The sequence below is a fragment of the Heptranchias perlo genome, chromosome 33 (assembly GCF_035084215.1).
Source record: "Heptranchias perlo isolate sHepPer1 chromosome 33, sHepPer1.hap1, whole genome shotgun sequence".
In the NCBI taxonomy this organism is placed as follows: Eukaryota; Metazoa; Chordata; class Chondrichthyes; order Hexanchiformes; family Hexanchidae; genus Heptranchias; species Heptranchias perlo.
The window spans coordinates 10,084,496-10,101,228 of record NC_090357.1 but is presented as its reverse complement, the minus strand read 5'-3'; the positions used below and the strand labels follow the sequence as shown (position 1 = coordinate 10,101,228).

Here is a 16,733-nt window from a genome sequence, read left to right as displayed (position 1 = left end):
TTGGTGCTTTGCCTCCGCTTCCCAAACTAATAAATTGAAAGGGGCTTGCTCTCATGTTGACAGCAGGAAACCATAAAAGCGATAAACAGAGATCATTGAGGTAGTGAATTCTTGTACATGGATTTAACTGGAATCCCTGATTTGTGCACTGCAGCTTTCAGAAGTCAATACAAGTGCATGTGTTATATGTTCATTGCCTGTGAAGCTGTTACAGCATCTCCTTGAAATCAGATGGGGATTTCTGATTTTCAGTCTGCATTTCTGAAGAAGTAGCAGAAAGATTTAAATTAAAAAGTTTCGAGGAACAAAATGAAAAAAAAATATCAAATGTGGGATTAATACAAGAGGCAAAAAAGGGACGGTGAGAAGAATTTCTAAGGGTATTTACAATGTGGAAACTTTCACCACAAGAGGGTACAACTATCAGGAAAGACTGAACAGGCTGGGGCTCTTTTCTCTCGAAAAGAGAAGACAGAGAGGTGACCTGATAGAGGTCTTCACAATTACGAAGGGGATGGATAGGGTAGAGGTAAAGAAGATGCCTCCACTTGTGGGGGAGTTCAAAACTAAGGGCCATAAATATAAGATAATCACTAATAAATCCAATAAGAAATTCAAGAGAAACTTCTTTACTCAGAGCGGTGTCACTACCACATGAGTGGTTGAGGCAAATAGCATAGATGCATTTAAGGGGGAGCTAGATAAATACATGAGGGAGAAAGGAATAGAAGGATATGTTGATAGGGTGAGAGGAAGTAGATAAAGTGGCAGAAGGCTCGTGTGGAGCCAAATGGCCTGTTACTGTACTGAAAATTCTATGTTTTAAAACAAAAAGTGGCAACTGAAGCAGAGTCAATCACAACATTTAGGAAGGAATTAGATAAACATTTGAAAAGTGTTAAAGGGTACTGGGAAAGAACAGAGAAAATGGGATTGGAGCAAAGAGCCCTGATGTGGAGCAAGCACCAGCAAAGGCCTAATGATTGAAAAGGCATCCGTGATTCAAAGGTTAAGAATTATAAAGAGGATATTGAAAATGGAGAAATTGAAGTAATTCTTTTGAAGAACCGTATGTTAAATAGTTAGTGGAAGTAAAAAGAATAGAAATAAGACAGCAAAAAAGGGGGATGGATGGAAAAATAAATTGAAAATTTAAAAACAAAGTAAGGAACTAGAAATATGAGAGTTAAATAGAAAGTTTTTAAAAATCCATAAATCTGTCCAATATGGGATATTTTTACTTTGCATGGAGAGCCTCACTAGATGGGAATACAAGTCACAGAACTGACCCTATATTGTTGCCCTCCAAGCCAGTTTCCTGTTGAGAGGCTGATGTTGGGAGTGGAGCCTTGCAAAATTACTCCTATGGGAAAGTCCTGTGCCTAGCACACATCTGTCACATTTCAAACATCATGCACTATTACAGTCACCTGTCTTTGCATAATAAGTTGCACTTTTTTGCCAATGCACTTTTGTTAATCAACTGAAAGTAAAACAGCAGCAAATCAGAACTGAAGAGACAGTGAATGTACAAATCAAAAGCACAAAATGTGGCCAGAAAACTGTCAGTGAGAAACTACTAAGGAGTTATAAAAATAAAGAATTCTGAATGACCAGACAGGGAAACGACCAATTAAAAAAAAATTAAATGATGAGATAATTGAATCACTCAAAATGTATTTATCAATTTCACAATGATTTACGATTTCCAGAATTTCTGTTAATTTTCCTTTCATCTCCCTACCCCAAATTATCTTCCCTTTTCTCCTGGAAGTGCTGACTCATAACTCATGAGTTCCACAACCCTGAAGTATTTTCTCTGACTGGCCTTTTGTTCGGATGTGATCCTCGCTGGTGAATGTTTACAGATTGTTTGTTCATAGAGGACATTACGACTCTCCTGATCTGACCTCCATACACCCACACTTTGTAACAGGAACTATTGGATAATGATCAGGAGAGGGAGCCCTGGTTGTTTTGTTCCCTCTCCCTTCCCTGTTCTGGGAATGTTGAAATCAATTTTAACATCCTACTGCCGTTCAGGTCAGCTGACTCAAAGATCAGGGATTGAACCTGGGATCTTCCTGATATGTACAATGCCCAAATTCACCCACTGTGCCATCAAGGACCTACTAGCATTTTTTTTTTCAAGCGCTAATAAGTTGGATTATTTCAAAATGCTGCATCATCCTTTCCCAAACTGCTTGAGCAGTTCCCGAGGGCTAGTTTCAGGTATTGTCCGCAGTTAATCAAGCAGCCTTCAAGGAAGCCATCTGTATCAGCACACCTCGGAGAGCAGTGAAGAGCCGGTAATTATCAAAGATTTGCTTGTCCACACCTGTCTCGTGCTTAACAGCCGCATCATGACAGTTAAAAGACCGATCCCTGTAATAAATCGCATGAGAAGCAATAATACAAGTCAGCCCCCGTTGAATGTTACAAGACATAATCTTCACGTATTTTGAATTGATCTTAAAATGTAGCAAATTCCTCACCCAAAAAAACAGATGCTGCAGCAATTCTCCATCTATCGCATGCCTTATTGACATCATATTATCTTGCTGTGTGTAGAGACTGTGAGCCATCACTGAAGCTGGTTGCATGCTGGGTGACAGATTGGAAGTATGTGTGGTTTGCAGCACGTAAACACTTGTTTGAGATTTCAGAAATTGCAAATAGTTTTTTTGAAAAGAGGGTTTGCAGCCCATTTCCCTCTGCATTGATTTCTCCAGGGCCACACTCGCTAGTTTGCTGTTTTTGTAAATGTGGCCATCTGAGCGATATGATCTGCAACAGGCCGATTGCAAGTGCTGTTTGTGGGGGCTTTTTCAGAGACGTATTACTTGCATTTGTTGTTCCGATGTGAGTTTGAAGGTTTGCGCTCAGTTGACTTGCTCAGTCTGCTCACTTGAGTGAAATCAGGCTTGTGAACTAAACTAAACTAATTTGATATCTCCACCTCCAAAAACTTAAATAAAGCATTTGTGTGAGAACAATTGCACACGTAGCTTGAATAGAACAGTTGCAAATCAGACGGCTGTGAATTAACAAAAAGATTTGTGAAAGGACTAATGAGACAATGAGGTGTGGTAGGAATGGTTGTGCGACTGACTGCCGTTGTAAGGTAATAAAGAACTGTAGTGCAGACTTCAGATGTTTTAAATGGCTTCCCTTTCTTCAAGTCCTTCTTATTTTAAAAAAAAATTGCAACGTGCCACATTTATGGCCAGTCCAAAGCCAGTGGCACTTTGTAACTGTACCTTATGTGATGAGTGAATGCAGGCCCAAGTGAATTCTTCAAGTTTTCTTTGCCAATTTGGGAATAATTGGGAAGCTTGCTTGTGGGTATCACAAAGGAACTCCTTTGTTCTACCACTCCATGATCTGCAGTGCCACCACATTTCTGTGCGTGGATGATTTATGGTGCAGATCAGTATTGAAAGGATTTTTCCCCACGTTTCTCTGTTAATTTCTCCCGACCCATCCTCTCCTGAAGGCATTGCATTGGGCACCCTGTGGTGGGTCTTGATAGTCTATTGCTGCAAAGGTATTACTGCACTCACCTGACTTTCACACATGCAGTTCCACCAGGGTGGCTCCAATTGCAACATCCCAAGTTCTGTCTTAACTCAAATCAGCGAACTCCACACAGACAGGGGATTGAACCTGAGGTCTTACTCGTCTGTACGGACCAGCTACTCACTTAATAGAGTTGCTAAGCCATAGAGGGAGCTGTATTCCACATTTCTGATCAGAAATTAGTAAGTATCCAGGCGTAACTTCTAAGAGAGGGGTGAGATCAGTGGTTTAGGAGAGGAAGAGCATGTCTTGCATCTTTATGCTGCAATCTGGGCAGAATACTGGAGTGAATTTAGCAGAGCTCCTCTCTTTATAGTTCTGGGCAGTCCCATGAAACTTTCTTCTGTAATTTGATTTTTTTTTCATGCATTTATAAATTGTCCGTCTGACTTGCACCTTCCACAACCAAGAGGGCGGACTAGGTGTGTCACAACTCTGCAGATCAGCATTAGCTTGAGATCAAACCTTGAGGTGGGGTTCATTCATGCTTAATCACGATTGAGAACTGGCGCTGTAGCCTAATGATACTTGCATTTGGATGGTGTGTGAGCCCAAAACATCTCAAAGCAATTCACACAACAATGTGCAGTGACTGTCAAGTGGTTAAACACGGTAGCCATTCTTAATCAACAGTGTTCCACAGTGAGATGAATAATTAGTTAATCTATGTATTTTTTAGTGGTGCATTAAGGGAGGACAATTGGGCAATGGGAGAGCTCCCTGCTCTACTTAAATTAATTTACAATATCCACTTAAATGGGCAAACATCACTTTGGTCAAATGTTTCATTCCAAGGATGACACCTATAACAATATAGTAATTTCATAGTGCACTGGACTGTCGGCCTGGATGATATGGAACTCTAAACTGAAACCACCTTACCCAGAAGCAAGAGTGCTGCAAACTGAGCCAATTTGAGATGTCAAGTTAACATTATGGGTAGTTCATATTGGCAAAAGTCAGAGTTGGGGATTAATCCAAGCTCTCTTTGACATTGTGATGATGCAAGTCTACAAGTGCATATTTTATAGCTTTTTTTCATGAAACTCCTTCCAGGTTTTACAGGCAACTTTTCATTTTAAATTCTCTTTTCTAGTGTTGCTGCTTTACCTTTTGTCTCAATACACCTTAAATCTTCACTGAGTAGCCATTCTAATGACTGGTATATCGTGTTTACTTGGATTAATCTCCCTGCTGGTTCAAGTCCGCACACAGTCTGGCAGTAAAACTTGATTATATCATGTATGAATCAAGTTTGACACTTCTTGATTGCATCGGTGTAGTGGAAAGTTGTTCTCCTGCCTGGGTTACCTGCCCATAGCGACAGAAACTGTTAACAATTGTCTCTCTCTTCTCCAGTGCACCACCTGCTGGTCTTTCACTGGATTCACATAGACAAGCGGGCTGCTCTATCCAGCTCCCTTAACAACCAAGTTAGCTGCATAATGAGAGAGTGTTTCAGAGAAGCAAATGGGGAGGGTGGGAGGAGGAGTTTTCTCCGCTTCTTTGCACTGCCCCAAATTAAGTTGGAAGTAAAAAATATGCTTGAACAAGTAGGAAAGCGGGAGAGTTCTGATTACAACAGCATGCAGCAGACGTTTGTGAAAACGCTCAACACTAATGGGACATGCTGATTAGAAGGTCACAGGAGGCCTCGTGCATCAAAACAAAGAACACAGTGTTGACTGTTGTCCCATTTACTTTACAGAGCAACGAGCAGGCAGCACCATCCAAAAATAAACTGCCTCTGGAGGGGAGATAGCTACTTCTTTTGGCGACTGCTGGGCTCCACCTATTTAGGCCAGCCATGTACCTTTTCTGTCACTGGCACTCGAGACCTTTATTGGAGAAGGTACAGTGACCAGAAAATTATCGCAAGCCATGAATTGAAACCAGTTGAACATATGTAAGCTTTATGTATGTGCAGTTGTTTTCATGTTTCTTCAGTGATATGGAAACCGTCCTTCAATGTGATCTGGGCAAATCCATAGCACTGGGAGCCTTGAAGTTCTACGATAAATGAACCATGAGATTCTGTTGCAATACCAGCGACAGTACATACCCAATTAATGAATGAGTTCCAGGGAACTGACTAGTGCCAGTGACAGATGGCTGTGCTCAGAAGCCGTACATGCATTTTTTTTGTGTGCTCCTTTATTTCTTCACCTCCCACCATCCTTTTTGCTGAATTTAGTTTTTTTTTTCACTGTTTTTTGTCACCTAATTTATGCTATGCTGCATTTCTTCCTGGGATGGATGAGTGTTTGCACCCATCATTTGTCAATTTGCTGTGCATTTCCTTTAACCTCCAATAATTTTAACATCCCCTTTTCCTTTGCTTCCTTTTTCATCTTGAGAATGTTTTGATTCTGTCAGCACTTTTAATCTCACTCAAGAGTTTGTGTGTGCAAAGCTAGTATTACAAGTTTTTCACTTTCACCTTTCACAGTCCAACTTGAACAGGTAGACTGCGTGTTCACTTCTTAAATTTGGTGACGAAAATTTCTCATTGCAGCATGTGTCTCTTCCTGCACGAATAAGTATTGCTCAGAATACTAATTGAATATAGACAACTAATTATGATCTTAATTTTTGTACGCTGTTGTCGCATTTCGTTTGGCTGCAATGATAAGATTATTCATGAGGGACATAACCCAAATTTGGAGGGCAGTTGAGTAATTTTAAACTGACGTACTCCATGCTTCCCGGCCTAATACTGTGACAGTCACCGAGAATTTCTCCTCCCTAAGAGGGTAGTGAAATTCGGTTATAATGAAAAAATTGAGATCAATACATACAAATTACTGCGCTTCTGTGCCAGTATGCCAGCAAAGAGGAACTGATTTTATTGTTTTTATTTGTGGAAAAGTAACAGTACAGTGCTAAAAATGGCTAACATCATAAATATATTAGTCCAAATCATCTAAAGTATTCGCAGTTCAGAAAAAAACTGTACAATTGTCCGTGTGCAACTTTAAAAATCTACCTAACAATCTTGTAATTCTGCAGTTTAAAAAAAAGTTAATCTGTTTTCAGTTTTTTTTTATTGTACAGTGATTATATATTGTGCTTGGGCGTTTTATAAAGACTGAGCGAAATAGCTTGAAAGTTAAATAAATAAAATTAAATTAATTAAAGAAATCAAGTTAGAAAGGACAGTTGAGTTCAATATGCACTACAAAATAACCCGCAATCCTAAACACTAATGCTTTTAGAGAAAATGCTTTCACAATTATTGCCAGATATCAATTTTAAATCGGTTATTACAACTCGTTGCATTACACTCAATAAATAATGCATGGAATGAACTATACTGAATTCAGAAAACAAAGCACATAGAACAAATAAAAGCAGAAGTTATGACTGAAATGCCTATATTGTTGAATTGCTCTTAATTTCATGTCAGTGGCAACCCATTTAAAATAAATGGATTTACCCCCATGCATCAAAATAATGCCAATCTGAAAATTAAACTGGAGTTTCCAACCAAAATGTTGCACAGTCTTTCAGATGCTGGTGGATCTTTTGCACATTTGCAGTATTTTTTTTGTTTCTATTTCAGATTTCTGGATTTTACAGCTTTTCTTTTATCTTGAGTATAGTCAAAATTTTAATAAAACATGTTGAGCGATTCTACATTTAAAAAAATCCGCTGTGTAAAATAGAACTGTAGACTATGGTAGAAACATGGTCAAGAAATTATATTTTAAAATTCACGGCAGGTTAAAGTGCTTGCCCTTGTCTAGTAATCTAATGTGGCATGATGTCCTTAACCAAGTAGCAGTGGGTTGAATCTTGCATTTAGCTGTCACCCCAGCTAGTCTGGCACCATTAGGATTATTTAGTCAATACTTTGTTGAGCTGTTGGACTGCCTGATTTACAAAAAAAAAGCTACATTTGGGGAATGAATATAAGGGAGGTTCTTGATGTAGCTTGCTACAAATGGAAAGGGGGAGGCAGATAGAGGAGGTGGCTGGTGATGTTTGCTGTGCTGAGTGAGCGCCTTCTGCAGCCAATGTCTAGGTTTACTGGGCAAAACCTACCGTCTGAACCGCATCCCACACCAATCTGTGCATTGGCTCCCGAAATGTGTGATGCTAAGCACCCTTGGAAAGTCACCAGAGGAAAAGGTAGAGTGAAACGTCATTCAGAAATGTCTTAAATTAGCTTTCTATTATTCCTCCAGATGAGCCACAAGTGCAGGTTACTGTGAGCTATCCTCAAGGTCTGACGAGAGAAGGGGACACTCTAGAGCTGACCTGCACAGCCAATGGGAAACCACAGTAAGTGTGTGCTTCAAACCTGCAAGTGGACTGATTTTTTTTTCTTGATTATATTTATTTTTATATACAGTTAACCAATTCATTGGCCCATTGGGTTCGTGCAAAGCTCTTATTGCAGTAATAAACTTTGAATTTAAATTGGTGGATAAGGACATTAATCCAAGGTGCTTCAATTATCACATTATTTGAAGTGTGTGTTTGTGGGTGCACCAATTCAGCTCCATAAAAGTGTTGGGCACTTAAAGCCAGATATTACCTTCAATAATAAATTACATAACTTGCAACTTTTCCTAAGAGATTCTGCTAACAAAACACCCCCTTTAAATACAACATATAATATGAACACCAAGTGGTTTTTAACCCGTTGGGGCACGCATTTGTACAGAAAGTTTTGGTTTATTCAGTCAATTGATACAGAAACATTCTTTCCATTCCACCATTATTCCTTTTGGAGCATTAGCCATTTCACTAACAGAATGCTATATTTATTGCTGGGTATATGCACTGCATGATGTGGAATTGATCCATATAGACCAGGAAGATCCCAACATTGATTTCTGATCTGTGCTGAGTTAGCTGCTGCGGCAGCAGTTGGCCTCAGTTCCCTTGGCTAAAGAGAGCAAAGTTCAGTCACGCGATCCTACTCCTTGTTGCTATCCAGTGCTGGGAAATATCTAAAACCAAAGCAAAAAGCTGGAGACGCTGGAAATCTGAAACAAGATCAGAAAATGTTGGAAATACTCAGCGGGTCAGGCAGCATCTGTGGAGAGCAACAGAGTTAATGTTTCAGGTCGATGACCTTTCATCATTTTCTGAAAAGTATCTTGTGTGTGGCTGTTGGGCAAAGACGGGGTGGGCTTGGCTATGCTATGCTCCACGACCAAATAGTCTGTTGACGCTGCCTTGACTCACATATGAAAAATGGCTACTTGAACAGAACAGAGGGCTGCCAGCACCTATGGAACCATCCACCTGTATGAGCCAGTGCCATGAGGAGAGGATGGTGGAAAAATAAGCAAATCTATCTATGGACAATAAAAAATCTTGCATCCGTGTGCACTCTTGTCAAGTTTTTCCATTATAAGTTTCTATTTATCATGGAAACTGCCTACTTAAACTTAGCATGCAATTATTAAACTCATACCCTCCTCCCTAAGTGGAAGGGCTGCATGCCACCACTGGTAGGAGCATGTTAGTTTCAGTGTGTCAGGTTTACATAAACCGTTTGAAAAACAACAGCTGCTGCTTGGGGTGTGAGTTGAAATGTTTCTCCCCTCTTGAAAACTGATACCAATTCTAAACCGTTTCCATGATAAATGCGGACATAGGAACGTATAAAGGAATCAAAGGGTAATGGTGTTTTTGCGACTGGAAGGCTGTTTCCAGTGGGGTGCCATAGGGCTCAGTACTAGGCCCTTTGCTTTTTGTGGTATACATTAATGATTTGGACTTAAATGTAGGGGGCATGATTAAGAAATTTGCAGATGACACAAAGATAGGCCATGTGGTTGACAGTGAGGAGGAAAGCCGTAGACTGCAGGAAGATATCAATGGACTGGTCAGATGGGCAGAAAAGTGGCAAATGGAGTTCAGTCCAGAGAAGTGTGAGGTAATGCATTTGGCGAGAGCAAACAAGGCAAGGGAATACACAATAAATGGAAGGATGCTGAGAGGTGTAAAGGAAGTGAGGGACCTTGGAGTGCATGTCCACAGATCCCCGAAGTTAGCAGGACAGGTAGATAAGGTGGTTAAGAAGGCACATGGAATGCATTCCTTTATTAGCCGAGACATAGAATATAAAAGCAGGGATGTTATGCTGGAACTGTATAAAACACTAGTTAGGCCACAGCTTGTGTACTGTGTACAGTTCTGGTCACCCCATTACAGGAAGGATGTAATTGCACTAGAGAGGATGCAGAGGAGATTTAAGAGGATATTGCCAGGACTGGAGAATTTTAACGATGATGACAGGTTGGATAGGCTGGAGGAACAGAGGAGTTTGAGGGGTGTTTTGATCGAGGTGTACAAAATTATGAGGGACCTAGATAGAGTGGATAGAAAGGACTTATTTCCCTTCGCAGCGGGGCCAGTTAACCAGGGGGCATAGATTTAAAGTGATTGGTAGAAGAATTAGAGTAGAAATGAGGAAACATTTTTTCACTCAGAGGGTGGTGGGGGTCTGGAACTCACTACCTGAGAGGGTGGTCGAGGCAGAAACCCTGAACTCATTTTAAAAAAAAATACCTGGATGTACACTTGAAGAACCGTGACCTGCAGGGCTACGGACCAAATGTGGGAAAGTGGGATTAGGCTGGGCGGCTCGTTTCTCAGCTGGCGCGGACACGATGGGTCGAATGGCCTCCTTCTGTGCCGTAAATTTTCTGTGATATAAAGAACAGAATGTATGACTCTAGGATGGGAACTGAATGACATGTACTCCCTGGTCCAATACCCCCCAGCCCTCTAAGCGCTCTGCACCTAAAAACTACACTTGATCTCGATTCCCTGTGCAATGTTATAGATAAAATTCAGTTTGCCTGGGAAAATCTTAATAGCATTGAGTTACATCGAGACTACAATGCAGAAATAGGCCATTCGGCCCAACTGGTCTATGCCGGCGTTCATGCTCCACAGGAGCCTCCTCCCACCCCTTTTCATCTAACCCTATCAGCATACCCTTCTGTTCATCTCTCCCTAATGTGCAGATCCAGCTTCCCCTTAAATGCCTTTTGCCTCAACTACTCTTTGTGGTAGCGCACATTCTTACCACTCTTTGGGTAAAGCATGATGTATTTCAGCAATTTATAGAGCTTCCTTCAGGTGGAACTTTCCTACTCAGCTGAGTTGTGATGCAACAGAGGACAATTGCCCGTGGAAGGGATTGGACCAAAGCATTACAAGGGTGAGCTACCTGTTATTGTAAAAGCTCACTTTTTGGTCATCAACCCAAATTGCACGAGCTAGCTTCGTCCTAGGAGATGCCTACAAACTGCATGGCATTCTTCTTGATCACACACAGTCATATGATTTGGGTGGAGGGTGGTAGTTTAAGAGATCTGGATAGGTGAAGAGAATGAAGAAAATTGGTACTTTTATTATCTTTCTTTGGGTTGAGTTGGAGAAGTTTGCGGTTTAAAACTTGAAAAAAACAGTATCTTTTCCCAATGTGTTAGAGATGATCTGTAATGAAAAATTATGACGCCTACATATCAGCCCATAAGTAAGAGGGAGAGGAAACAATTCAATCTTATAAATTTTGTTCCACAGGCCTAAACTCATCTGGCAGCGATTAGACGAGGAAATACCTGATCGTGCTATTTTGTCTGTGGAGAACTTAGTCCTCGAGTCCCTAAATAAAACCGACAATGGGACGTACCGTTGCAGGGCTTTCAATGATGTTGGAGAATCATATGATGATTATGTCTTGTTTGTCTATGGTATGTATAACTCCTACCTAAAGCTAATGTACACTTTCTTTCTCTCTTTCTCTCTCTCTGCTAGCCTTTTTTTTAAATATCTTTTGCTGCTAGTAGTTATTTGCAAGTTAGAAATGTCGTTTGTCTTTTAAATTTAAAGTAAATGAGAAAAAAAAGTAACGGCATGTGTATAAATGACAGTAATTTAGAGCTGGAAATGCTTCTAGATGCTTTTATTTACTAATCATAAATTCTACTATGCTTTGCAAAAGTATGCTGTGTGATTGTAGTGTGGAATCCAGTACTTATTGCATACCACTGAATTTTGAATATCTGAAGTCAAATGCTCCATGTTTATAAAGCACTTAATATTTTTCTGTCTACGTTGATGGTAGAGATTCCTGCTACTGGATGCTAAAAGTTTAATTAAAACCTCTTCAAATGTAACTCATCCACAGTTGTGACACTGTTTTGGCATCTTTTCCACGAGTCGAACTTCACGGAGATGAAGCTGTCCAGGGTGAATGCCGGCTATAGCAAATAACCTCACCATGGCAGTGCAGTAAATGAGTGACCATATTGAACAAGATCTGTTTGAAACTGTACAGTGAGACTGAAAATATTTTATGTTTGGTTTTGGAAATATGTAACTTGGTATTGGCATTATTTTGTGGGCTCTCTTTTCCGCCCACCACCCACTTCAAAAATTTAATATTCCTTTTAACAAACCAAAGTTAATTTTTACTTGTAAATTCGAGTTAGAGCTAAGTTCATGCAAATTTTTCATGCAATATTTGTCCCCTCTGGCCTGGAGTAGGAGGGCATGTTTCCACAGTCACCATTAATGCTGCTTTGTGATCAGCTCAGTTGAAAAGTGGAGGAAGATCACCAAAGTCCGATCTACTCTACTCCCTCTCTCTCCCCCTGGTGCTCCCCTCCCCTCCCCGCAATTGAGAAACCCCAACCCAGCCAAAATACTGATCAGCTTCATCCCACTGATGGTATGCAGATTTGAGTGACGGTCTGCCCCAGGAATCTCTGAGTACCTGTTTGGGCAGCACTGTTGCCACCAGATGGATAAATCCAAGTTACATTTTGATACAGTTTAGTACAATATGAAATGAAAAGTCTTGAAATATAAAGTAATATTTTTTTCCGCAATAGGTACTCAGCTTTTTATTGGACTGTTATCATGTTCTTAGTCAAAAATGAAGTGGTATATAATAAGCTGAGTCCTTTAAACCTAATGCATATATTGCATTGATTATGTGCATGTTTACATAATGTTTCCTTGCAAGTGGCATGTATCCTACTCATAGTATCCTACCCATAGCATTTTGCAAAATGATACTGCAATAATATTGGAAGACTCTCTGAAAGCTGCCAAGTCAGAGCTAAATGCTGTACGCACAAAATACACTTAATTTGAGAATGTATTTGAATTTAAAGCAAGGGTAATTTTATGGGTAAGTACACTGAAGGATGAGTCTATCCTGATAGATCACCTCCATGGGATTCATTTCTGATAAAATGATTTTAAAAACTTTTGGTCTTCATTGAGTTCTTCTGTGGAGCCTTGAATACCATTTGTTTATTTCATCAAATACTGCAGTGGATTCTCTGAGGTGATGTCAGTCAAGGGAGCTCTTAGGAAAATGTCTGCTCAACAGCACTGGTATTCTTAACCCACAGCAAAGCCAATTTAATGCTGTAAGAATGGGGTATAAATGTAGTCCGATATTCAACAATAACAACTTGCATTTATTTAGCGCCTTTATTGTAGAAAAATGTCCCAAGGCACTTCGCAGAGCACAATCAGACAAAATTGGATGGCAAGCCAAAGAAGGAGATATTCCTCATGCCGTACTGTTGAACACAATATCGATGCATCAAACAGGTGTTCAAACACTGAAGTAATGAAGTGCCCTCTCTGGTATAATGGCTGGAGCTCACACAACTTCCAAAAGAAGTAATGAACATTGTAAAATAGCCTGATCTACCTATTGATAGATTTTAAGTGTTTGCCATGGACAGACGCCAGTGGGCTTTTGGTTTCCTCTTCAACACAGAACGTTGCTAGCTCTGTGAGCTGAAATGAGGAAGTATTTTGATGTGCCTTGATAATGTAAGAAAGGCATAAAAGTAACTGGAAATGGGTTATCTTGCTTTTTCCTCCCTGTGCGATTACTTGATGTGTTTTATCAAATATTTGTAAATTGAGAGAAGAAAGCCAGCCTGCGATCAATCTGAAGAGAGGAATGGTGTGGAGAAGACACACTCCAACACAATCCTTTGGCTAGTGTCACCTCAGACTATCCGCTGCTGACTTTGCTGAAGGAAATAGGGCACAGCACTTCACAGAAAAGCCCTAACAAAAAAAAAAGTTTTAATGTTGTTATAAAAAATGGAGATGACCAAGTAGGATAGTGCTTATCCATAATTGCCTTCTCTCTTGAACAGTACTGACAGTAATGGTATGCCATCTGTAGTGTTTCTGATGTGGGTGTTTCTGTATCCCATCATTGTGGAATTTAGCCTATCTACTTGAGGTCAGCCTATTACTGGCTCACTTTGTACAAACGGCTCCTTGTAGGTATGCCCCAATAACAATAAAATACAAATAGTGCAAGAAATTTTACTCCAAAATACGGCTGACTAAAACTGAAAAGAGTTAATTTTGCTTCAAGAACAGCTGGCAGCTGTTTAATTGGTAACATCTCTTCTGGTCTGGTCTCTAACTGAGAAGGGAAATAATGCAAATTTTAAATATAAGAGCACCAATCTAATAGCATGCAGTCTGGCAGTACTGGTTCAATGGGCCTCTCAAATTTGTAATGTAACAATTGAGCTGGAACAGACCAGGTGGAATAATACAGTTCGTTTCAACTTGCTCTGTTTTTCAGATGAGTCTTCCTTCATATTTTAGTAACTGTAATATAACTGAGTAATGTGCATTGTAAGTTCAGTTGGTTTCTAAGGAGTCTATATTCCAACAACTTCTCATTCCAACTAAAAAAAAATTCTGTTCTTTCTGTTGTCCAAACTTAATCCTAATCAGTAATAGGATAAAATGTGCGTTCTTGTTAATAGTTGCAATGAATTATGCCCCTTTCACAGGTTGTCGGTGCACTGTGTGAATGTTCAGTCAATGTGTAAGTGATGTTGTCACACTAAAATTAACCAGACTCCTCTTGCCATTAATTTCAGCAGGAAGTGTGGAGTTTAAATGCAGTTCCATGCTGTTTCAGAATGATCCCATGTCATTCATAGCTGGCTGATAAAATGCTGCCAAACCATTTCAGACCAACTCTCCATTTCCCACTAAAATGGGTCTGAAATGTGGTCTTGCCAATTATGCTAGTCACACAGAGAAACCACATATGCATTAAAGTTGTATCCCAGGCAGCACAAGAGACTGCATGAGCCCGTGGACAGAGTTTTATTTTTAGTGCTTAATGATTTCCTAAACTCTTGGGAGTAGCGCCCTTTCAGGGAACCCTACCCTCCCGCAATGGTGATTGTGTGATTTTAACCTCTCTCTTTGGTGTTGTATGATGGATGTTCAAAGCTAACCTAACTTAGCACATGTCTGATTAAAACCAATAATTTTAGTGGTTTAGTTCCAGAAGGCACTTTACAAAATAAGCAATTTCAGGCTGTGCAACAGATGTGGATTATGTCACCTAACCTCTAGAAGTCTTTCATAAACTGTAGACCTCCCTTGACTTATTTTATTTGTGCAGACTGTCTTGAGCAATGAGAAAGCATTTAAATCAGCACCATTACCTTCAGCATCCCATGTTTTTTTTAAAAAAAGCTTCATTAGAAAGAATTATTAACTGCAGCGGTCTTTTGTTTCTGCCTTTCTGTTCATTTAATTTTTTTAAATGAACGTCAAGGATTACTGGCTTGGAAGAGTTACTGAGCCAATAGTGTGAGCGAGCTGAATTAACATCACCAGAGAGATGATCATTAACCCAGTGGTGCTCCAGCTTCAGTTGTGCGTGTTAATGCAGCTCCCTCGCACTGACAGGCGCAGTAACTCCAGCATTTCACTACCCCAAGTGTCATCAGTGCTTGCTGCTTTAACAAAGCAAAGAAAAATGATGCTGAGATAAATGATTCTTTTAAACGCTTTCACTTTTTATAAGGGGGATGCAGAGTGCAAAACTAACATTAAATTGGACCCGCTGGAGACACAGTTATCATCTGAGATTGAATATGCCAGTTTATTCCAATTTGTGTTAACTGTGAAATACTGTTGGTACAATCCATAAACTGAGTTTAAAAATAACTGTTCCTATTTAATGTGTTCCAAAATAATGGCTGGTCTCCTATACCTGCATAACTATTTAAAAGAGATTACATTTATTTTTTTGCCAATTGACAGGCAAGTAAAGAATTCTTGCAATTATTAACGTTTAATGAAAATTACATCTTATATTAATAATTTATGCTGAGATTTGTTTGGCATTTTATGCTGACAACTCACTGTAAACATATTTTCAATTCAAGTAAAATATCATACAGAACACTTGGTTTAATCAAAATGAGAGCATCTGCCTTGGAAAACACATTCAGCACAAGGACATGTTTAAAAATGTTCACCTTTTCTGTGTTGGGTTTTACAGCTGCTGTACTATTGCAGATCTATGTTTCAACTCTTGTCATCTGTTTTCACAGCGTTCATGGCACATGCAGGAGTTTCAACTTAAATTGTTTAAAACCAACAATGTTTTTTTGATTCTTTCTGTACGTATTTCCTCATTTTAGAATTAATTTCTATTCCGTGTAATTGGAGTTGCTTTCACATTATATGTAATGTCACAAGCAAGGTGTTAATTCTTGTTCAGGCGCTCCTAACACAGATGAGACAGACCTTTTACAAGCAGTGAATTGGTGTCTCCAAGTGCTTGCTATTTATAAAAGGTAATGCCCATCAATTAGAATTATAGAATCTTACAGCACTGAAGGAGGCCATTCAGCCCATCATGTCTGTGCCAGCTCTTTGAAAGAGAGTTGTGGTTATATAAAAGCGCATCAATATTTCATCTAACCAGTAGTTGGTGGGAGGAGTTTAGCGGTTTGCATTGTTTGTTCACTGCCAGATAGGGCAGATGTGATGCGTTAGTCATCTTATATTCCGAGATATGTCAGAACCATCGTAAAATGGAAATTTAAATTTGCAGAATGGGCAAGCTGACCGTGTCACCTTCTGTTCGCCCACCCCCCCCACCCCCCCCCGAAACTCCTGCTGTGCAGCTATTTTCACGTTCATTTTTTTATTTGAATAAGTCTTGGATCAATTTCATGATTCCTTTTTTCCCTATTAGATCAAAGACACACCCCGATCATTTGTGTAACAGTGTTTTCTAGTTCGGGTGATGGCTTTTTCAACAAATGTCTTATGAATATCCCACTGAGATGTGGTAATTTAACAAAAGGCATCATGAG

At 39.7% G+C, this 16,733-nt stretch overlaps 1 protein-coding gene across 3 annotated transcripts in view; it reads left to right on the top strand.

The window, feature by feature from the left end:
• Window positions 1–16,733, top strand: part of cadm1a (cell adhesion molecule 1a) — a 303,930-nt gene that overhangs the window by 245,479 nt on the left and 41,718 nt on the right. For all 3 annotated transcript variants that reach the window (XM_067970983.1, XM_067970984.1, XM_067970985.1), the window contains 2 exons: window positions 7,767–7,863; window positions 11,131–11,300. In XM_067970983.1, the coding sequence (XP_067827084.1) occupies window positions 7,767–7,863; window positions 11,131–11,300 (267 nt within the window). The remainder of the gene's footprint in view (window positions 1–7,766; window positions 7,864–11,130; window positions 11,301–16,733) is intronic.